This window comes from Lucilia sericata, unplaced genomic scaffold, assembly GCF_015586225.1.
Source record: "Lucilia sericata isolate MDLA Ls3-8-SP2 unplaced genomic scaffold, ASM1558622v1 Contig000143F_arrow, whole genome shotgun sequence".
NCBI lineage: Eukaryota > Metazoa > Arthropoda > Insecta > Diptera > Calliphoridae > Lucilia > Lucilia sericata.
Window position 1 is genome coordinate 34,537 of NW_023994175.1, and position 22,969 is coordinate 57,505.

Genomic DNA, 22,969 nt, shown 5'->3' on the forward strand with positions numbered 1-22,969 from the left:
AAGTGTATTAACAAAAAACAATCAGCTCTTCTCTTAACACTACCTTATAATTAATAAACCTTGGTGTTAATCAATCAACTGATATTTATTTTTCAGTTGGCCTCGTACTCATTGCTGTCAAAGTTTGTTATTGTTTACGTTTTAATATTTAAAAATTTCCGTTAAAACAGATAGAAAAAAATATTTTGAATTATTTATTTAATCAAATAATATTTTGATATTGTTTACATTTTAATATTTAAAAATTTCCGTTAAAACAGAGAGAAAAAAATATTTTGAATTATTTATTTAATCAAATAATATGTGTGAAATTTTCTTATGCATTTTCACATTAAAAAATTAATTTTACATAATTTCAGGCACAAACTTAAGTTTTGCAAATTAATCTGCCGGAATAGAATTTTTCATTTGGAACAAACACTGTTCCAATCAGGACATATTTCCTTTACAAATTTTAATATTTTTATGCTTATATATTATAAAATATAAAAATTCCTAAAAAATTAAATGAATTCGCCGTTCGTGCAGTTTTTTAAATTGGTGCGTAGAAAAAACAAAGTACATACATGAAAAATTTTGTTGTTGCCGATCTGCCACCTTATGACAGTTTGCCTTGTACGTAGAAAATTTTGTTTTTGCCGAATTGCCACCACCTTATGTGAATTCGCCTTGATGTAGTTAATACATTTGTGAAAAATAAGAAGAAATAAATATTAAGAAAAGAAACATTTACTTTTGTAGAGAGCTAAGAATGTATTAAAACATTATTGGTTTTTTGTTAAACAATACATTGCTGCTCTAAATATTGTCAAAAAAATATCAATGAGTTAAATCGTTCATTCAATCGAACGAATATTGGCAAGTCATCAAAACTAAAAAGTATTCAAAGGAGAAAATGCACTTCTTTTAATTGAGGAAGAAGAGAAAGCGTGAGATTATTTTCATGTAAAGCTAAGCGGATTAAAAAGTTACAAATAGGAAAATTTGATTCATCAATATACCGGTAACTGAAATAGGTAACAGTGGTTCATAAAATTAAGAAGACTCAAGGTCGACGTCTACTTGCTTTCGGAGGTGTTAGTTTTTGCTTCGTTTTTGGGTGTGGGTTTTCTTAAAAACACAAGTAACAACAAAAACAAACAATAAAACAGACAGCAGCAAATAATGGCCATTAGCTTTGATAAGTATAGGAAGCAGATTGAGGCTGGTTGGAGAGATGTTTTGGACGACAAGTCATCAACTGATTGGTAATTATTTACATTCTTATTTTTATTGATTTTACCTAATGTACATCCATAAATACTTTCACATTTGCTGTATTTGCAACAGGGCATTATTTGGCTATGAGGGCCAGACAAATGTCTTAAAACTAGTGGCAAGTGGAGAGGGTGGTGTGGAAGAGCTATGTGAGGATTTGAATAGTGGAAAAATAATGTATGCCTTCGTACGAATTGAAGACCCAAAAACGGGGTTAAAGAAATTCTTACTCATTAATTGGCAGGTAAAATCTATGCTTTGATATGTAAATAATTTAGAAGACCGTTATCATAGCCCAATTTTTTATTTAATAATTATAATAATAATGCACACTAAATATCTTAAAATTGCAAGCTGGCTTATTTATTAAACTTATTTTTATTTTTTAAACTTATTACTAGAAATTAAATCGAAAATTTAATAAATAACTACCTTGTAGCAATTAAATTGCAAATATATTTTGCATGAAAAGAGACTCGTACTATATTATAATAAACATTTTGAGTTTGAATGTGTTTTTGTATTAATTTTCCTAATTTATAAAGGGCGAAGGGGCACCTGTTCTACGAAAAGGTACTTGTGCCAATCATATACACGACGTAGCAAAATTGTTGTCAGGGGCTCATCTAACCATCAATGCTCGAAATGAGGACGATATAGACTTGGAACGACTTTTGAAAAAACTTAGTACAGTTTCATCGGCGTACAGCTTTAAGGAACCGCGTGCTGTAAATGACGAGCAAAAAACGCCTATAGGTACTAATTACACTCGTGTTATACCCACAAAAGAATTAAATGCATCAGTCATGCAAAATTTTTGGAAGAAAGAAGAGGAAGAGGAGAAACATCGTTTAGCTGCTGATAGAGAGCAAAAGCGTTCAGAACAAGCCAAGTTAGAAAAGGAGCAGCGTGCACGAGAAGAGAAGGAGCATTTAGAAAGAGAAAAAAAATTGCAGATGGCTAATAAATTACAACCAGCTCATGTCCCCATTAAAACGTAATGTATACATACTATAAATTGTTAAAAACAATTATACTGAATTTCTTTGATATTTATATTCTTAAAAGGTCACCACAACCCTTAAGCCCCGAAAAAACTGTTGCTAGTAGTTTTGGATCGGCATTAACAGAAGCGGAACGCATGAGGCAACAGCGAAGCCAGGAAGCTAGAGAATTAATTGGAACGCGTGTTGGAGCTGCAAAAGCAATGTTTACTAAACATACTAGCGAGGGACAATTACAAAGCAAGTACGTCAATATAAATATTTTAGTCGATATGGATTTCCTCTAAGAATGCAGATAAGTACAATATTTAATTATGCATATATTTTCATCTTAGACTGAATACGGCACCGCCTGCAAAACCTGTTCGAAATTCTATAACACAGCGTATTAATGTTTTTAATCAGAATCAATCACAAAATGAATCCAACACAGTACTTTCGCAAGGACACCAATTACCAGGCAAAATTACTTTACCCAAACAAATACTAGATGAACCTACAAATGCTCCAAAAGAAGAGAACAAATTTGAAAAAGAAGAAGGAACAAGTCTTAATTTGGACACTAATTTGGAGCCTGTTAAGCCTGAAATGACAGCTATAGCTAATAATGAAGAGGAATCAAACAGCATTGATGACTACCCGTTAGAACCAGACAGTGAACAGTATTCTACCATTAAAAGGTCACCACATAGCAAATCGAATTCTTTGCAATCACCAGACGATACATCATCATCAAATAACACGGATACTGCCCTGTATCAAGACGAAGAAGAAGAGGTTATGCGCACTAAAGTTTCAGTAACAGTACAGCAGTCCCAGTCACAAGCAGTAGCTACAAGTAAGAATGGTTACTTGGGAGAGAGAAATGACAGTAGGTTCATATTGGAAAGAAAAAATATTTAATATGTGATATTTTATTTTCTCTTTCAGTGAATGATATAGTTAACGAGGATGATTTTATATGTCACGATTCATTGGGAGATTTGGGCTTAAAAGCCCGTGCACTATATGATTATCAAGCAGGTAAACTTTTGCTATAACATTAAAAAGGTTTAAATTAAACTAATTTTAATATACATACATGTGTACTAGGGATATGACTAATGTTTGACATAAATTTTACCTATAATGATGTGATAGCCAATAATAAATCAATAATGAAAATAATAGCATCGAAAAATTAAGGTTGTGTTTTCTAAAAAAAATCAAAAAGTCAAACCCCTAATGCATACGTGTGCATATTAAAGTCTTCAAAATGTATGTATTGTCACAATAACCTACTTCTTTCAGCTGACGATTCTGAGATTACCTTCGATCCCGGCGATGTTATTACTCATATTGATCAAATCGATGAAGGGTGGTGGCAAGGTTTGGGACCTGATGGAACTTATGGACTGTTTCCGGCAAACTATGTCGAAATAATAGACTAATAATCTATAGGAAGAGAACATATTTTTAAATATATATTACTAAAATTTTAAGTTTATAAAATGTTTAGATAATTTTAACAAATAAAAAAATTATACATATATCTTATTGGGCATAGTTCCAATATTTTATATTTTATTTGTTGAAATTACTTTGCAATACTTTGCATATTTACAAGCAATAGTTAAAAAAACCCAATTTTAAACTCCATATACAGAAACTGTAATTTAGAACTTTTGCTAATTAAATATTGTATCTACATTTAATACTTAATCATTATATTAGTGGTGCCAACTCTAAAGCATTAATATGTATTTTCATAAAAAATAATCGTTTATACAATTTATGCAGCTTTATTTTTAAGACCTCAATAGATTGAATCCATTTTTACAAACGGCAACTGACATCTTCGTAAATAATAGGACATTCATTAATGAATAAATTTTTATTTATTAATGAATAAATTCATAAATTAAATAATTAATAAATTTTTGTTCATTAATGTATTATATAAATTTGTTATCAGTTTCGAGTCTTTACTTAAAAATTTTACAAGTGACTAAAATGTATATAAAATATTTCCTTTAAACATTGTTTTTGAAAAAAGCTGTAATTTAGACATTAAATACATGCATTTACAACCGTTTATTATATGAACATGTCAGTTACAGATTAATCTTAAGTCATATAATTATTTTGTTTTTCTTACGTCCTTATTTTAACTATTGCGTCCTGTCACATAATTATTTATATTGTATATTTTATTTTAAAGAAAATACGCTTAGCGTTTATGTTATTATAACTACTTATTATTTTGAAAACAATAATGTCCTTTTATATTTTTACTCTTTCATACATTCATAAACATATACAATAAACTAAAAAATCTATTAAAACGTAATTTTAATAAGAAAACAGTTTTAAGTAAGATTCAAAAGGGTGTATCAAAATTTACTTATTAATTGAAAATGGTGAATGGCATGAATTTTTAGAACTCTATTGTCTAAAATTGTATTTAAAATGGCGAAACGACAAATTAATTTTTTATAACAAGTAAAAAGGCATAAAGATAAAGATATGTATAAGTAAACAAATTTGGCATAACAAACATAATGAAACAATAAACAAAGTTAAATGCTTGTATGTATATCGCATCAAGCAACTAGTTAGTTAATTGTTTTTGTTGTCGTTAAGAACGTTTGCATTTTTTTTCCGCCAAAAATTTCCTTGGATACCACGAATATGCAGGTCAAAGGTATTGCCATGTTAGAAACAATAGACTGTTTAATCGATTTCGAATTGAAAGGGATTTTTATTAACATTGAGATTGAGTGTAATTACATATTAGAGGAAATGTTATAGCAAAAAGGTTTAAAGAAAAGAAAAGTTTGATCTTAATTGATTAATAATGGGGAATACTGAAAGTAATGTCACGAGTGGTGTTAAAAAACAAGCTGGAGTCTCCACACAGGCTTTATATAAATTTGTAAATCTTAAAGGCGGTGGTCTTTTAGTCGATATGATGAAACGTGCTTGCCAGACAAAACAATTCGCTGAAATAGATCATGCTATCAAGACTAAAGTGGAGCCTTTTTTATATAACAAAGGAGCTGGTCGTTACTTCCCTATTTCCAAAATGGTTTTATTACGTAATAAGGAAAGAGCAAGAACGAAGCAACTACCAGAGATTAGAGCATTAGAAAATCCTGATGATGATTTTAACATACACGACTATTGTTCAGAAGTTTCAGAAGCCGAATACATATCAAATCCGAGTGCCTATCGGTTTGTGTGCTGGAATTTAAATGTGAGCATTACAGATCCGACTTAACATACATACATATATGTATGTATGTATTTTTTCCCTCAAACCTAATATATTTTTCTTTATGCTTCTATTCAGGAACGAGGAGCAGTTGGAGAAACTATTTTACATTTGTGTTTATTGAATGCGTCTTCTTTGCATGCCGACTTAGCTAAAAGATTGTTGAAATTCTATCCAAAACTCATAATGGATATTTATCTTAGTGATGAATACTACGGCGAAAGTGTACTTCACATAGCTATAGTCAATGAAGATCCTGCAATGGTGAAATACCTTTTAGACGCTAATGCGTATGTAGAAGAAAGGTAAATTGAAATAAATTTTGGAGTCATTAGCTGTCATTTGTCATTTTGACCTAAAATTTGCTATCCCAAAAATTCGTTAAAAACTGTTAACCGAACATGAATACTTTGTTGAAATACAAACGCAGATTTTACAAATAACGAAAATTGTCGTTATTATGCAATTTTTAAAAAGATCCATATTAATGGGATTTTCAAAATGGAGTTTTGTATTTACTAAAATTGACAATAACTCTCATAAAACCATAACTTCTATGTAAAGAAGAACATTTTTATGAAACTGAAACGGTTTATAAACACTAGCTGGTAGTGTCCGAAAAATAGTTGTCATAAGAAAGTAAATATTAATTTAAAATTTTCAGATGTTGTGGAGCCTTTATGTCTGCAGAAGACCAAAAACCTTCTCGCTATGACTCCCCGGATCATGAGTACGTTGGCGTGAATCCCATAACTAACTACGATGGTTATGTTTATTGGGGAGAGTTTCCTTTGAGTTTCGCTGCCTGTCTATCTCAGGAAGAATGCTTTCGGTTGGTTTTAGCAAGGGGAGCAGATCCTGATTTACAAGACACGAATGGCAACAACGTATTACACATGATGGTTATATATGAAAAAATTGATATGTTTGATGTTGCTTACGAAGTGGGGACTAATGTGCATCAACGAAACGTTCTCAATCTAACACCCCTAACACTCGCTGCCAAGTTGGGAAGAGTCGAGATGTTTTTTCATATAATGAGTATTGAACGTGAAATATATTGGCAACTGGGTAGCATAACTTGTGCAGCATACCCCCTTTCAAAAATTGATACAATCGATGTAAAAACGGGCAATATAAACAAGGATTCCGCTTTGAATTTTGTGGTTTTTGGCGTAAGTGAATCTCTTTTTACCAAAAGTAATTAATTAGCATTCTGATCTCACCACACTTTAATTTATCTTTCAATTCTTTTTATTTTAGGATAAATTAGAACATTTGGAGTTATTGGATGGCGTTGTTATAGATCTCTTGAAAACTAAATGGGATACTTTTGTAAAATCCCGTTTTTACAAGCAGTTTTACATGTTTTCCTTTTATTTTTTATTTTCTTTAGTTAGCTTTATTTCACGACCAGGACCAGATGAACATGAAGTGGAAGACGACAACCGAGAGACAACAACCGAAACGAGTAATATGTCATTTTATACACAACAATATTCTTCCGTTACAAAAACAATCGAAAATAATTTGCCTTATAGTAAGTTGATGTGTTTCAAATTTCTACTGTACTGATAATTTTGTTTTTTTTTAGAAACGTTTTGGCTTAATTTCAGCGAGTATATTGATGATGAACGTGATGATAACAATTTGCCTTCCTGGTGGAGTAGTTATGAGAACTGTCCTTTAATGAATATGGAGTCGAATTTGGCCAAGGTCTGCAAACATGTGTAAATAATATACATATATTTGTATTAGAGTGTTCCATGGGAATTTTGTTTGTGATCTTCTGTTCCCTATAGTGGTTGAATGTTTCGAATTTTATTGCATTTTGTAGGATAGTTAATCAGTTAGCTTGAAAGGGGGATATATGTTACATCAAATTCTTTACCAGTATCTCTGGTGGGAATTAAATTCACGCCATCCGTTCGGTCAGACAAGATTACTAACTACTAACCTAAGCATACCTTCTGTTGGATAAATAATGCAAACAAATAATGCTACATTTTAACAATTTCTATAAAATATATTTCACTTAATTATTCATTATTTCGAAAATTTTAACAATCAAAAATATGAGAATTATTTTTTTTAGAAATTGCACGCGGGCCTACAGTTTAGGACATAAACATTCAACGTCTGGTTGGGAACTGAAGACATGTTTTATTTTTTCGCTTACATATGTATATCGCTCATTTATTACATGACTGGCATAATCCAAAATTCGGGGTTTTGAACTGAGTGCTGCAATCCATGCGTCTTAATAAAGTCTTTCATATAGTTTTATCAAATTTGAAATATCTCTATTATATGTATATTATTATTATTATTATTAATATTATTATTATTATTATTATTATTATTATTATTATTATTATTATTATTATTATATTATTTTCGTGTGAGTTCGATTTTTTATTGCAAAAGTAAGAACTAGAACTCATGTTTTCACGAATATTAGATACTTAAAAATTAATTTCAATTCAGATGAGAAGCATATTAAACTCTACTATTTAAAAGATATTAAAAAATTGTAAACATTCAAATTGCAAACATACAAAGCCAATTATCTCGAAACTACTTTTTTGGAGGACATGTTTTATTTTTTCGCTTACATATGTATATCGCTCATTTATTACATGACTGGCATAATCCAAAATTCGGGGTTTTGAACTGAGTGCTGCAATCCATGCGTCTTAATAAAGTCTTTCATATAGTTTTATCAAATTTGAAATATCTCTATTATATGTATATTATTATTATTATTATTAATATTATTATTATTATTATTATTATTATTATTATTATTATTATTATTATTATTATTATTATTATTATATTATTTTCGTGTGAGTTCGATTTTTTATTGCAAAAGTAAGAACTAGAACTCATGTTTTCACGAATATTAGATACTTAAAAATTAATTTCAATTCAGATGAGAAGCATATTAAACTCTACTATTTAAAAGATATTAAAAAATTGTAAACATTCAAATTGCAAACATACAAAGCCAATTATCTCGAAACTACTTTTTTGGATTATGTCAGCGATATGTATTTTTCCGTTTACATTTAAGATACTAATTATTTTCTACTCCTTCCTACACCGAAAAGATACGAATTATTTCAGAAATAGTAATATTTATTGGTGCCATATTGTATCTGTTATCTGCTTTACGAGAAGCCCGATTTTTGGGCTATAAAATGTTTATTGAGAATCTAGTAAGAAAAATCAATTACACAATCTCGATATTTTATGATAATATTTATATTTTAAGATGACGGCGCCATCAAGAGTTATGTTTCTATTTTCGTGTTGCCTTATGATGACTATTCCTTGGTTGAGATTATCATGTTTAACGGAGCTAGATGATCATGTAGCAGTTTGTATTATGCTAACAACCGCACCGTACTTTCTCTTCTTTTGCCGGTGGGTTTATTATGGAATTGCCGAAAGTAGCTTTTATATTTTTTTTTATTTTGTAGGGGATTTAAAACTGTTGGACCTTTTGTCGTGATGATATATCGAATGGTTATGGGTGATTTAATTCGTTTTGTATCCATTTACTTGGTGTTTGTTATGGGTTTTTCCCAGGCATATTACATTATATTTTTAACTTTTGATAATCCTGCAACTCCAGAAGAGATTGACGATACAGGTACAAATCCCATGCCTTCACCGATGGAATCCGTCGTGGCAATGTTTTTAATGTCCCTTACCAACTTCGGCGACTATTATGGGGCTATGTCTTCAACGCAACATGAAGCTGAGGCGAAGATACTTTTCTTTCTGTTTATGGTCATAGTTAGTGTGTTGTTAGTCAACATGTTAATTGCTATGATGGGTAATACATATCAAAAAATAGCTGAGATTCGCAATGAATGGCAAAGACAATGGGCACGAATCGTGTTGGTGGTCGAACGAAGTGTCCCGCCTGCAGAAAGACTAAAAAATTTCATGCAATATTCCCAGCCAATGTCAGATGGCAGAAGAGCCCTAGTGTTACGTTTAAATATGAGTGTGAGTTGTTAAATTATTTAACTTAAATGTATAAACTACCCTGCAAAAATTATTGGAGTACATGATCCATGGCCTGCATTACATAGTATCCATAATTTTAGAAAGGTAGTTTTTGTATTTGTCTGATGTAATGCATGTATGGATTACGTGGTCCTCACCTAGGACATCACAATGTCAAATGGAGTATGTTTTTTTCATAAACAATTTTTGCAGGATAGCTAAAATGACTGTAAGTACATTAGGACAACGACTTTTTTATTTTTGGAAATCATCATTTGCTGTGGAAAGTTTCTTTGCAAAAATTACCTCTCAAGCAACTTTATTATTATTAACTAATTTTCTATTTTCTATAAAGTTATTATAGGACAATTTTCTGTAAAAAATATATATCACATCTTAGTGTACTTGTAGTGATTTCAATTGACCTTAATTTTCCAGGATGAAGATAAAGAAGAAATGAAAGAAGTCCAAGAAATGAAGCGAATTCATGAACGGTTTTCGAAGAAAAGGCAGCAAGAAAGAGAAGCTCGCAGTAAAAGGAGGCAAGAGGAGTATGAAAAATTCTTTGGAGCTGCATCCGAAAATCATGAAAATAATAACTAATTATCGCATTTACGTAAAATAATATTTTAAATAAGGATACATTTTTCTGTAACCGCTGGCACACTAACATTGACTATGAGTCAAACCTGTCCTTCCATCCATATTGAATTGCAAATAAAACGCAGAAATGTTTTTGTAGAATTAACAAATATGCATGTACGTACTATATTTTTTATTTATTTACTTTTTGTTTTAATACATACATAATTTTTTTAGTAATTTCTTTTTTTAAGTTTTATTCTATATAATTTCGATTCGTAACATTAAATCAATAAAACGATATAGGTGTATTTATGTATCTAAAATGTAGTTTTGCATAAATTGCATTTTTAAAAATTAAAAAACCATAAAAAACAAAATCAAATAAAACACAACTTTTTTGTGAAAAAAAAATAAAAATACATAAATTTAAAGCTACCAACAAAAACTTTGAGACTTTTTTTAATTTTGATAATTTTTTTAAGTTTAAGAATTACTTACGCTGTCCACATGCATACATATGTAATACACACATACATATGTATCTTATATTTGCCTTTAAAAGTTAATAACGCCAAATTTGCAGGTTCCTATTTTTATTACATATACGTCTATTATTTTCGGAGTTTTAAGTATACGTATTTGATTTCTGAATATTTAGTTTAAACTAAATTATTAAACATATTAATATCTGCGATGTGTTATTCTTCCAATCTTAGGATTTGTATGAAAGTTATTCTAAGGATAAATTACATTGATTTTTGCACTTTGCCGTTTGTTTTTTGGTCCTACTGAAGCAAATTAGCGATACGTACATACATACATATGTATAAGTATGTTTATGTAGTTTAACATAATTCATAACTGAGACCGATATACTTGAACTAATTGAGAATAATACAATTCTTTTACGAGCTGGAGTAAGACGAACGACGACAAAACGTCCATAAAATAAAAATTACTCAAAGATAGTTTCTTTATGTGTTACTAAATTGAATCAAATATTTTTATACTATAAGCTTTCTAGGTTATACTTTGCTTTCTAGTAAATTGAGGCACTTGTATTTCTGTCAATTAATAATTTATATTAATATTTTAAGGAGTATGTGTTTTGGTTTTTAAATCAATAAAATACGAACATTAGTCGTTTCAATCATTCTTTACATATTTTTCAACTGCGGTTCGCAAAATTTTCAATTATCTAATACATATTTATAAATATATTACCTATATGAAGCTTTGCAACAATCTAATATTTGAATTTTTGACGCAAATGTGATGTGCTATATGTATAAATGAGTTTATACATACATATTACGGATAGAGTTTTCTATGTAAAAAGTGTTAGATTGCTAGTTACATTTTGAATCTGCAAGATTTGTATTGAGTTTTAAAAATTACAAATTGTAATAATTTTAAAAGTTAGATATTCACTTTGGAGGTTAAGGTTAGAGAAAAAAGAGAAACATTTAATTATTGGTTTAAAGATTGGCACGAATTTAATTTAGGCTTTAAATGTAAGTAGTATTTAACATAAAGTTTAAAATTTAAAAGCATCTGAAATTTGTGAATCGGATAACTACATGCACATCCAGAAATGAATGAATGTAATGCGTTATCCCCAGACTAATGTGTTAATTTCTTAATTGTATTGTTCTAAGACAATCTTTTTAAAGGTGGCCTTTTTATAGCTGGCGGTTGTATTAAGAGTTCTTTCATATCATCATTTCGTTTCAGACGAATTTTCCTTTTTTAGGTCCTCTGCTTTTGATGCGGATTCTTGATGGCTTGCAGTGGAAGCTGCATCATCCTCGGGACAATCTTCTATTTTAACTTCATTGAATTTCTGACTTTCTGGTGGAGGCAGTGGTATGGGTTCATTATTTTTGTGATCTGCCGGTTCCACGATTGGGTCAGCTGCAGCAGTTGGTGTTGATTCTTTGGTCACTTTTTCGGCTGATGTAGATTTTTGTGTTTCTGCTGGTGGTGCTGGCGTTTCTGCTTCTTGGACGGGGGCTTGCTGTTCTGGCTCATCGCTTTCGGCGGCATTAGCCTGGGCTGCCTTCTTATTTTCCTCTGCCTTAGCTTCTAGCACATTAATAGAAGCTTGAATGCATTTGATAGCTTCTTTTCGTGCCAACCGTATGCTCTCCTTGCCATTAGTGTCGATGTTATCCAATTTCAATAGATTTCTAGTTAACATTTCGTCCAAATACACGTATTCCTTGTCAGCTCGAGTGCCCGAAAACTTTTCTACGCGTGACATTAAATCTAAAACATCACGTTGTATATCTTGTATTTTGTTTATGGTATCAACGGTATGAGGTGTTTGGGGAGGTAGACCACCACTTTGTTGTTGCTGCTGAGAAGTGGGTTGCTGTTGAGTATTTAATGGAGTAGGACGGTGTGGTTGTTGTTTTGGAGGTGTGAAAGCCCTAGAATTGGCAGGGCCAGTTGCGACATTTGGTGGCGCATTTTGATTTGGAATTTCCTTATTATTGATAATGGGTTCGGACCTACCCTCCACAAATATTGGTATGGTGCGTATGTAAGACCCTCCGGGGGTCTGGGGTGGTGGTGGAGTCTGTTGCTTTTGCTGAGGATGCGCTTGTTGTTGGGGAGCATAATAAACTTTTTGAAATTGTGGCGATTGGCCGCTGTAAGCTCCGGACTGTATCTGGGGGCTAGTTTGAGTGGCGAATTGATGTTGTTGCTGAGGAGGCGGTGTAGGTCGTTTGGGTCCATTAACCGGTATTTGTTGCGGCTGAGAATAGTAGGGCTGCTGCTGATGGGTTTGTTGCTGTTCTGTTGGTGGTGCTGACGACGATCTAGGACTTTGGTTTTCATTTTCTGCTGGCGATTTAACACCCATATCCATGGTATTACGCAAACCATGTTGATTAAGGTTTTCAGAGTTAACAGAATGATCAACTTCTGAGCGTCCAGTGGGATCTTCAGTTTGGATGGCAGCATCGCACACTTTTCTTGATGGAGACTGCGGCATTGTATTGTAAAAATGTGGTTGAGGTTGCGGTTGTGTCGACTGCTGCGGATGAACCATGGTCGGGCCAGTTCCTGGGCTTCCTGCCATGCCAGAACCTCCTCGTCGATGGGCGAAACTTTCTGGTATGTATTGACGGAATTCCGAAGGCAAACGATTAAAGAAATCATCATCGTTATGAGTATTTACACGGCGACGACCCAATGAGTTGAACTGGGGAAAACCAAAATCTGCAGCATCATCAAAATAACGAGAAAAACCATCAGTATGAAATTGGGGATCATGCAAACTAGTACGCTTACGTGAAGTACCTCCGAAATCTCCAAAAGGATCATGAGTCATACGTCCCAAGCGGGTCCGAGGAAACATATCTATGCCCATATCAGGTTCAAAATCAAAGTCCTGCTGGAAAATACAAATAGAAATAAAATTAAACAAAATCATAACAAAGGACATACATTTATTAAAACATTTGGTCTGTTCCAGTACCCGTCAGATTTACAGATTTTTGTCAGAATTAATCATATAGCAAAACAGTACTGAAACAAGTTATTGTAGAAGTGATATGCAGAAACTTTGTAAAATTAAAAAATTTGTTTATTAATAAAGTTAATTTTAAGCATACGAAATAAACATTTGAGAAGAATATAAAATTATAATGGATGCCTCGATAGCTTAGTTTGTAGTTTTCGAGTCTATCAGAATAAGAGTCGTGGGTTCGATTCCCACCAGAGATTAAGGTCTGCTTTCACTGCAGCGGACGTATGGTCATAGAGTGTAATTCTAAAAAATAGTTTATGTTAGGTTAGGTTGATAGGAGGATGTATCTACATCAAATCCGAAGAAATACACTTAGGCCACTATCGGACCTGTTGTGCGCTACTTTTCATGAAAAATTTTTGTTAGTAAAAACAAAAACCTTATATAGTACTCACTAAAATAAAGTTTAAACTAATAAATAAAATTGTAATTTTTAATCAGGGAGAAATGTGAATTTAACAAAATAAAGGGTAGTTTTTAATAATTGATTTTTTCAAATGTAATACATATGTACCTCAAACTGGAATTGTTTTTGGAAATATAACCTAAATAAAGAAACAAATATGAATTTTTTCAATTACATATTAAGGAAGAAATATAAATCGTAGTGTACATATTTTAAAATGTATTTAACTGGCACTAAATGTACAAAGTTTAAATGAAACGACGTGTATACTACGAAGAGTAAAACAAGTGCGGCCCACATAAAAACTCGCCAACAAACAACAAATATTTTTAGCAATGATTCATTCTGTTATTAACAATACATTTGTATTTATGTATAAGTATTAAACAATAAAGTAGTACATAATACACATTCATAAAATGAATATGACAATAAAAAACAAAAACTTAAAAAAACATTTTGATCAAAAAAATATTAAAAGCAAAAAACAATAAAAAGAAGGCGAAAAAGTCAACAGCAATCAATGACGTAAAAATCAATAGATTCAATACATGAGAAAATAATTCGAGAAAACCATGTTAATTAGAGGAATGATTTTAAAATCAAGTAATCATTTTGTTAACTTATGTATATATTATGTATAACAACAGTTTTTTGTTAGTGTTTTAGGGGTATTACGTCATAACAGAAATTATTATCATTATTAGAAATTTAAGGTATGTACATATGTATTTCTAAAGAATACAACACATATGTATTTGGTTTATGTATATGTATGTATGTGGAATAGGTAAATTGAGTGTATCATTTATAGTTGCATATTAGAACGAGTTAATTTGCAAATTTGTCTCTTATTAAAAATAATAAACATAATCAAATCAAATATAATTGAAATTTTATATGGAGAATCGTACTTTTCCGTGCTTTAATTAGTTAAACGTATTTGAACGGGAGAATCCGTTCGCAAACGTAATCGAATATATTAAAGAATTCTAATATGAGTACATAATACTCGTTTAACATTTTAATTTATTTCATACACTATAATATAATTATAAATTATATTTAAATTTATATTTAACTAAGACCACAAACGTACTGTAGCGTAATAGATCGAAGCCTGTGTCGATTATTAATCAAATTTCATTGAGAAGAGTGACTGGAAAAGTTATTTTATTTGGTATCATGATTGAGCCGGTCTAATATATAATATAAATACAAACATACATACATACATATACGTATGTACAAGTTTGTATACAAACTCATAACCACGCAGAAATCAATCTACATACATATGTACATACATTCATATGTACATATAAATGTAGTTTTGTAATCTTTGTGTCTAAGCATCAAGTTATTTTGTTTTTATTCAAAACCACCCACACTATGTCTTATGAGAACAAATAAACACCTAAAACAGCGAAGATCTTGTATATGTACATAAATACCCAGCAAACACAAAATCAAATGTTTGAAGTACACACATATTTTGGTTCAAATCATGGAACTAATGTGTCGTTCATCGATAACAACTGAACTTCATTGAGTTGACAGTTGCTAAAATGAAATTACAGAGGATTAGAAGCAACTGACAGCTATAAATTTCAGGAATTTGTGGTTATAGAGATATTTCTTAAAGCAATAATGTAGCAACTCAATAAATAATGAAAGTTTTATTTTTAAATACTTAAGTCTATATTTATAAAATAAATAAAATTTACTTAAGCCATTTTTTTTAAATTTTCAAATTGTATTTGAAATTGGACTTTAGAAATTTCTTATTGTATTTCAAAATTTCTGATTGCATTTAAACAAATTTTAATTTTTATAAATTGTAAATTCCACTTGGAAGTCCTAATTTTGTTTTACGTAAAACGACTAGTGTTTTTTTCAGTTGTAGTAGTTGAAAATGTTTTATTATTTGTTTATCTTATTTTGTTTTTGTTGTAAATGACCTTCACGCATCATCACTTGTAACAAGAGGAATAAAAACAATTCGTTGGAAATTTAAATAAAAAATAATGACCTTGAACATTTCAAATGTTGCATATGTATATAGAGCATTAGTATTAGTTTTTGTTGCTCCTTTCAAAATATGCCTTACTTTATTTTATGAAGATTCACAAAATATTTCGATACTAGCGACAGCCGTTCGTGCGATGGACCGATTTCTTTATCAAATCGACAAAAACGAAATTTCGGTGGTATTTAGTTAGTTATCATTACGTAGTAGTCAATATAATAAAAAAAAATCGAGCTTGCAGGTTATTTGGCCAAAAAATATGTCTGTCCATATGATTGTTGAACTCATAAATAAGCGGCAGATATTTTCAGTATCTATCAGATATGCTTTAAAGAAATTTTCCATTTAAAACCAACATTTATTAATGATTTATTTAACTTATTACTAATTAAGATAGGCAAACTAGAAATTTCTAAGAATCTTACTTTAAATTCGAAATTTTTGTGGGGAGGGTATATTGTATTTGTGTTGATGTTTGTAACGCTCAAAATTATTTTTGAAGTTATTACATTCGAACGTCTTTATTATATGATTTGATTGATTTGGCATTAACAAAAGTAATGTAAGATAATAAAAAGATTTACAAAAAATAGTGGCCACGTCTTTTTCATCAAATAGTTGATAGGTTTGAAAGTAACTTTAAAGTATCCAATCAGTTTAGAATCATTTTCCGAGTCGATTAAACAAAAGGTTGCAAATTGGAAGATAATTTATGAAATTTGGTACATGTATTGCATTGACGAACCCTATTGATTTTGGTTGATGTCGGTCCATTATTTGGACTTTGGAGCACATGATTATATCAAATAGATTAATACATATCTCTACAAATTCCCTTATAAAAACTTGTATTACGATAAAATTCAGCATAATTAACTATTATATCAACATAAATCTATACACCAAATTTCAAAGAACTTTTCAAATTTAGAATCGAGATATCGTTATAATAATTTAAAATAAATGTTGTATGTATTCGTTTTCATTATAGGAATGTGAACCATGAAGGTCGATTAAAATGTTTTATTTGACTTTTTTAGTAAATTGTTGCAAACCAGCAATCAAATATTTAAAGGAAATTTAACATGAAATATCATAAATTGCAATATTTTAATGATAAACAGCGAAATCATATTAATAACATTTTATAAAATATATTTGATAAAATTTGTTCTCTAATATCTTGTTCTTTTATTTCTGTAAAATGAATGAAATATTCACATGACTAATTTGGCCGGAGCAATGACGATATGTATTTAAGAAAAAAATGGAATGAGGTAAAACATTCGAAACAGTTTTTCTTGAAAAAATGTTTAAGTTTTCATGTTAAGAAGCGATACAATGAGAAAGGCGGTACCAACCTGAAAATGTGCTGGAATTTGTTGCTGCTGTGGATGGGGTTGTTGCGGCTGTTGTCCTCTTCCAAGAGATCCTGGAGATCCATAACTGGTGACCTGCGGTTCGCCGGCTACATAATGCTGAGCCTGTGTTTGATACTGAGGCTGGTGTTGCTGTTGAGTTGCAGGTTGACCTCTGTACTCATGATTTATAGGTATCGTTACACCATTTCCTCCAGCTTGCGGATTACCAGGGCCAGATGATGCCGATGCACTTGCATTTGATATCACAGTGGGTTTCATTTTGCAACGTTAATATAGTGCGCCAGTCTTTAGTATCGAAATAAAAAGAATTAGGTAGTATTTTTCGTTTCTGCTTTACTTTGCTCTTATTTTCGATGTTTATTTTTACAATTTTCTTTGTCTGCTGATGTATTGTTGTTGATCTATTTTTCTTTTTTAATTTTGTCGTTTTTTATTCAAGAATTTTCTTTATTTCACTTATTTTTCACAGTTTTTATGGCTGCAACAACAAAAGTTAATGATTTCGTCGTTATTTCGTTCTCTGTTTTTGATTAAATGAGCCAGCAACAAACAGTTAGAAGAGAGGGAGCAGCGATTTTGACAACTACTACCACTTTGCTCTGTAGTATTTGTTGTTGTTTGTGATGGTGGAAAATTCTAGGAACAATATATACGAGTAATTTTGTATCGCCAACGTAGAATTTTTTAGCTTTTTGGTTTTTCAAAATTTAATTGTTTTTGTTTTGTTATTGTTGTTGCTTTGATTGGTTACAATTTCTATTATTGATTTCTTACAGTCAGCAACAAATGTAAGTTCGAGTATTTATTAACGGATTCGCAAATAACTTTATTCACTCGTTGTTTTTGCTTTTGTTGTAAATGTCACTGAATACATACATACATATAGACATATAATATTGAGTAATTTGTTGTTTGTTTTATTGTATTGTATTGATTTCACCTTGATTTAATATGACGTTGCAAATTTTCGTGTTAAAAACGAATACATATACAAATCTACTATGTTTGTTTGTTTGTATGTAAGTAATTATGTTTGAATATTTTTATTTAATTTGTAGAAAACAATGTGTACTTTTAACACGTCGTTTAAAAATAAAAATAGTTTTTTTTATTAATTCTTACTGTATATGGAAATCTTTATCGTTATTTGTCAACACTCGATTAGCGAAATAGAAAATATACGCTGTACACAATTTATTACCAAATTTTAAATTCACTATTTTTTATTTAAATTTTGTGGTTAAGTGACGTCACTGACAAAATTGACTTTCGTTTAATTTTACGTATAAGTATTTCTTCAATTTTGGAATTTATTTATACACACACATTATATACTCGTATATAGATATATTTTTTCATTATTAATATCTTTCTGCTAGTGCCTTTTCTTTTTAACGTTAATTCTTGTTGTTGCTTTCAAAAGTAAAGTATAAGTAAAAATTTGTTAAATTTTTTATTTTATTCTCGTTTTTTTGTTGCTTCCGTATCACCGTATATTTAATGTATCCATTCACTCACTATCTGAATATTATTTTCTTCAAACACCTCTACTCACTGCAACGATACTAGTAAAACTGAATACTAAACGTCAAAATGTATTAAATACCGCTGATGTGTTTTCTTTTCGATTATTAAAAACATCTCATTTTTGTATTGTATCTTTTTTCTCTCTTTCGACGTATCTCAATTTTTCGTTTTGTGTTGATAAAAAGGGGTATTTTTAAGTACCGATTTGTACTTTAGTATACCCTACATCATTGTAGTGGAGTGTTTTTCTTTAAAACATGTATAAAATATTTTGAAGTGACGTAATGTGCTTAAAAAGTACACATATGTATATGTATGTATGTACGTATTTGTGCCAATTCTTGGGTTTCAATAATAAATAAATCGAGCACGACTAAAAAAGTTACGGTGTAGTTAAGTATGGAACTTGTATAGAACAATTTTGCGGAATTTAATTATATTGATATAGTACTGGGATTTGAAAGAGAATTGTTTTCTATAATTGTCTTTTAATATAAAGTTTGACAGCTAGCCTATACATAGTCCAATAAAGTTAATGTCAATTATAAACCAATGTATTTCATTTAATAACTAATAATCACTTACTTATAAGTTTGAGTACTAGTTCTTTTATACATTCACAAGAAATCAACATCGGTGGTGAATGGTGATATAAGAGAGAAAGAGAGTGAGAGTGGGTAAGAAAGATGTTAAAATAAATAGGTTTATGCCAGAGTTGGCTAAATTGGCACTATTGTACTTTTTTTTTGGTACAATTCAGTCTTTAAAAGTATAATGGTAAACTAATGAACCATCTGGTACAATTATAAAATTATTTTCTGATTAAAATAATATCTAAAATTGTACTAAAACATATATATTGATAAATGGTTTTAATACAAATTTGCAAAAAAAAAAAAAAAAAAACAGATTTGGTACAATCGGAATCAAATAAGTACTAATTTTAATGTTGTTTTGTACAAATTTAAAATTCCATATGCCATCCCTTGTTCGTACTGCGCTCAGAAAGGAAATGATTTTTGACTCTGTAAATATACATCAGAGTTTAAAAATAGAAATTAAATGTGTGTAGCTAAAGAGTAGCAATATTGCAAAGCAACAGAGTAAAATCATTATATGTATGTATGAATGTAAATACATACATACATACATACATATGTATGTACAATCTACGAAAGTACCCTGCAGTTTAAAGGTAAGATATTATCAACTTTCTCATAGCCTAATTGTTGCTCTATAAAATACCAATTACGTATTTTGTAAAGTAATTGAGCTGCTTCATTTGCGGATATATTATGATGTCTTATTCAGTTTTTGGACTTTATTTGTTATCTAACAAATTACATCGAAAAAAATAGATCATAATATGAATGATATCTATCTATTAAATATTACTTACATTATCTATTATTCTCATAGGTAAATATGTATGTATGTATGTATTTCCTTTTCCGTTTCACTTGAATTTCATTCCCTTTTTGGTGAAATTATGCTTCTTTATCCACCACACATTAATTTAAAAAAATACATATGTACATTATGCCAAATTACATTCTATTAACTTTGCCAACCCTGGTATGTATTAAACGTTAATTTTTTTCGATTTACATTCTTATTAAACTACACATTCGCACATGAGATTTTTGCAATAATCAGCAACATAAAATATGTACATACATACCGGCCGGCACAAAAGCTAAACATTATTCCTGCAACTTTACACACTATTTTCTTTAATGTACTTTAATTGCTCCAAGGATATTTGTATACAGAAATATTTAAAAGCAATTAAATATTAATTTTTTAATACTAAATTATTCAAACATTGTAATAGTTTTATGCAAAAATAAAAATTTTTCTACTTTATTTATAAGGAACAGCTGAATTGAGTGAAAAATGTGTGTTAACTAAAAATGTCAAATTGTACTAATATAATAATGTACTAATAAGCTCTCACTTGCCATTTTCAACATGAGATGAGTGTACATGCGTGAACAACTCAATTGGAGATGAAATATGTTATGAAAATAAATACATATACGGATGTGGGAAATGCAGGAAATACCGGGAAATAAATCACTGGCGGAAATGAGAGAAAAATAATATGCCCCTCAAATCCATAAAAATCATTTGGTTTACCAAAAATACTCTAAAACTATTATATAATTATTTTTACCGTAATCTGTTCAAAATTACGGAATTTTGGAGACCCATTGCTGATTTTTTTAACATATTGTACCGAGATCAAAATTTTCAATCGCTGGTAAGGAACTAAGGCCCATTTAAAAAAATATTTTTCTATTTTTCTCGTGTTTAGTACATTAATACGATTCGATTGAGACAATCTAATGAACATATACATATTTTATAGGCATTTTTTTAATTTCAGTTCCTTATAAAAATCTGAACTTAAATTTTAATAAAAATACTTATTATACCTACTTATACTTATTACAATTATCGGATTCCTATAGTTAATTGAAAAAATATTTAATTTTAACTAGTCCATTAAATGCTTATATACATAACAATGTACATTTCCATATATGTATGTATGTAAATAAATAACAGACATTTAATCAAAGTCTTTTAGAGTGAAATGTATGACTGCAATAGAGTAACTAACGCATACTCATCTCATTTCTTAAAGCTGTCATGTTTTAGTACAATTTTATTACTTGTCATTTTTAGCACTGCATCTCTGTTAGTTTTCTTGTATTTTTCACACGGTTCGGTCGTCAATTGAAAGTGTCTAAAGAAAATTAATATTTTTACTTAAAATATTAGAAAGAATGTAAATATTTTTGCATAAAATTGTAATATAAATGTTTCTTAATATCTACGTATAAAAATATCCTTGAAAAGTTTAAAATAAATAAATGAAAAATGTGTGTAAAGTTGTAGGCAAACCATAAATTATTTGTGCCGGTAGTCTTGTTTCTTTTGTGTTATTGTTCGTCGCGCCAATAGCAAGTGTATAGAGAAGTGTCAGTGTAATGTCAAATATATGTATATGGATGTATGTACATACATATACATATATGTATGTATGTAAATGCCAAAAAATTTAAAAAAAAGTTTTTTGTTTTCTTTGATTAACATAATTTAAAGTTATGTTAAGGTTAAGGCATTCTAATGAGAATAAATAAAAAAATGAGTTAAGAAGTTCATAATTTAAATGAAAGTTCTTTGTGCTAATAAAAATACCTATATGCATTTATTATAATTAATAAAAAATATTAAATTTTAAAGTTTAAAATAATATGTTCATGCAATAATTGTGTGCAGCTTCAAAACGTATGCTAAATGAATAAGGAAATTATAAAAATTTGAATTATGTAAGTGATTTTTTCTCTTTACTGTTTCATATTCGATGTAAATTTGAAATATTAAATTAATTTACATTTGGTGTACTTTGTACTTTTAAACTTATTTTTTTAATTATTGCCATTTTTATATCAAATCATAGCTATTATGGATAGTTCAAAAAGTTGTAAAAGACGCACTTACACCACTTCGTTGCATATTCTTTTAGTTGCATTTCTTTTATTTTAACATAACGTTGGTATTACTCCCATCGATATGATATTTTCTACATCCTATGTACCTATATGACATATAATTGTATGCAAATATTGCTTATGATTTATGTAAGTGTATCTACATTTAAATTAATTACCTTCATTATGTTTCGATTCTACTTTTCAATATTAAATTGTTTCAATATACATAAATACCATGTATGAATAAATGTTGTCTTCATTGATGTAAATATACTTTTGTAAATACATAATATGTCTATATATACTTACATATGTACATATGTATGTAATGCGACTATCGACTCCAAAATTGCAATAGAGCTACTAACGCATACTCATCTCACTTCGTAAATGACAGCTATTTAGTACAATTGTATTACTTGTCATTTGTTTCATCTCTTTTGTTTTCTCTTTTAGTTTACGCTT

At 29.7% G+C, this 22,969-nt stretch overlaps 3 protein-coding genes across 9 annotated transcripts; 2 read left to right on the forward strand and 1 right to left on the reverse strand.

The window, feature by feature from the left end:
* The first annotated feature begins 657 nt into the window (after positions 1-657).
* On the forward strand, positions 658-4,856 carry LOC119601090 (drebrin-like protein). 2 transcript variants are annotated; one of them, XM_037951819.1, is made up of 7 exons: positions 658-1,247; positions 1,330-1,501; positions 1,803-2,254; positions 2,326-2,505; positions 2,597-3,099; positions 3,192-3,284; positions 3,552-4,571. In XM_037951819.1, the coding sequence occupies exons 1-7, from the start codon at positions 1,165-1,167 to the stop codon at positions 3,689-3,691; spliced, it is 1,623 nt and encodes a 540-aa protein (XP_037807747.1). In that variant the 5' UTR covers positions 658-1,164; the 3' UTR covers positions 3,692-4,571. The 2 variants fall into 2 exon arrangements, with proteins under 2 accessions (XP_037807747.1, XP_037807746.1); XM_037951818.1 differs by having other exon boundaries at positions 659-1,247; positions 2,597-3,132; positions 3,552-4,856.
* A 241-nt stretch (positions 4,857-5,097) lies between these two features.
* On the forward strand, positions 5,098-10,222 carry LOC119601085 (transient receptor potential cation channel subfamily V member 5). The gene is made up of 9 exons (XM_037951801.1): positions 5,098-5,496; positions 5,593-5,819; positions 6,179-6,689; positions 6,778-7,054; positions 7,109-7,230; positions 8,628-8,735; positions 8,792-8,943; positions 9,000-9,534; positions 9,973-10,222. Exons 1-9 carry the CDS (start codon positions 5,098-5,100, stop codon positions 10,135-10,137), a joined length of 2,496 nt encoding a protein of 831 aa, XP_037807729.1. The 3' UTR covers positions 10,138-10,222.
* Positions 10,223-10,360: 138 nt separating this feature from the next.
* Positions 10,361-19,044, reverse strand: LOC119601086 (BAG domain-containing protein Samui). 6 transcript variants are annotated; one of them, XM_037951807.1, is made up of 3 exons: positions 17,454-19,044; positions 13,429-13,519; positions 10,361-13,347 (listed from the first exon to the last, which is right to left on the reverse strand). In XM_037951807.1, exons 1-3 carry the CDS (start codon positions 17,730-17,732, stop codon positions 11,840-11,842), a joined length of 1,878 nt encoding a protein of 625 aa, XP_037807735.1. In that variant the 5' UTR covers positions 17,733-19,044; the 3' UTR covers positions 10,361-11,839. The 6 variants fall into 6 exon arrangements, with proteins under 6 accessions (XP_037807735.1, XP_037807733.1, XP_037807734.1 ...); XM_037951805.1 differs by having other exon boundaries at positions 13,420-13,519; XM_037951806.1 differs by having other exon boundaries at positions 13,429-13,522.
* Positions 19,045-22,969: the final 3,925 nt, after the last annotated feature.

What these genes read in the sequence shown, in the direction of transcription:
- LOC119601090 (XM_037951818.1), top strand. Translation starts at nt 1,165, where the DNA reads ATGGCCATTAGCTTTGATAAGTATAGGAAGCAGATTGAGGCTGGTTGG. An exon ending in GACAAGTCATCAACTGATTG is followed by an intron (nt 1,248 to 1,329) that starts GTAATTATTTAC and finishes TATTTGCAACAG; the next exon opens with GGCATTATTTGGCTATGAGG. An exon ending in ACTATATGATTATCAAGCAG is followed by an intron (nt 3,285 to 3,551) that starts GTAAACTTTTGC and finishes TACTTCTTTCAG; the next exon opens with CTGACGATTCTGAGATTACC.
- LOC119601085 (XM_037951801.1), top strand. Translation starts at nt 5,098, where the DNA reads ATGGGGAATACTGAAAGTAATGTCACGAGTGGTGTTAAAAAACAAGCT. An exon ending in TTGTGTGCTGGAATTTAAAT is followed by an intron (nt 5,497 to 5,592) that starts GTGAGCATTACA and finishes GCTTCTATTCAG; the next exon opens with GAACGAGGAGCAGTTGGAGA. An exon ending in TGTTACGTTTAAATATGAGT is followed by an intron (nt 9,535 to 9,972) that starts GTGAGTTGTTAA and finishes TTAATTTTCCAG; the next exon opens with GATGAAGATAAAGAAGAAAT.
- LOC119601086 (XM_037951802.1), bottom strand. Translation starts at nt 17,732, where the DNA reads ATGAAACCCACTGTGATATCAAATGCAAGTGCATCGGCATCATCTGGC. An exon ending in AAATTCCAGCACATTTTCAG is followed by an intron (nt 13,523 to 17,453) that starts GTTGGTACCGCC and finishes TGTATTTTCCAG; the next exon opens with CAGGACTTTGATTTTGAACC.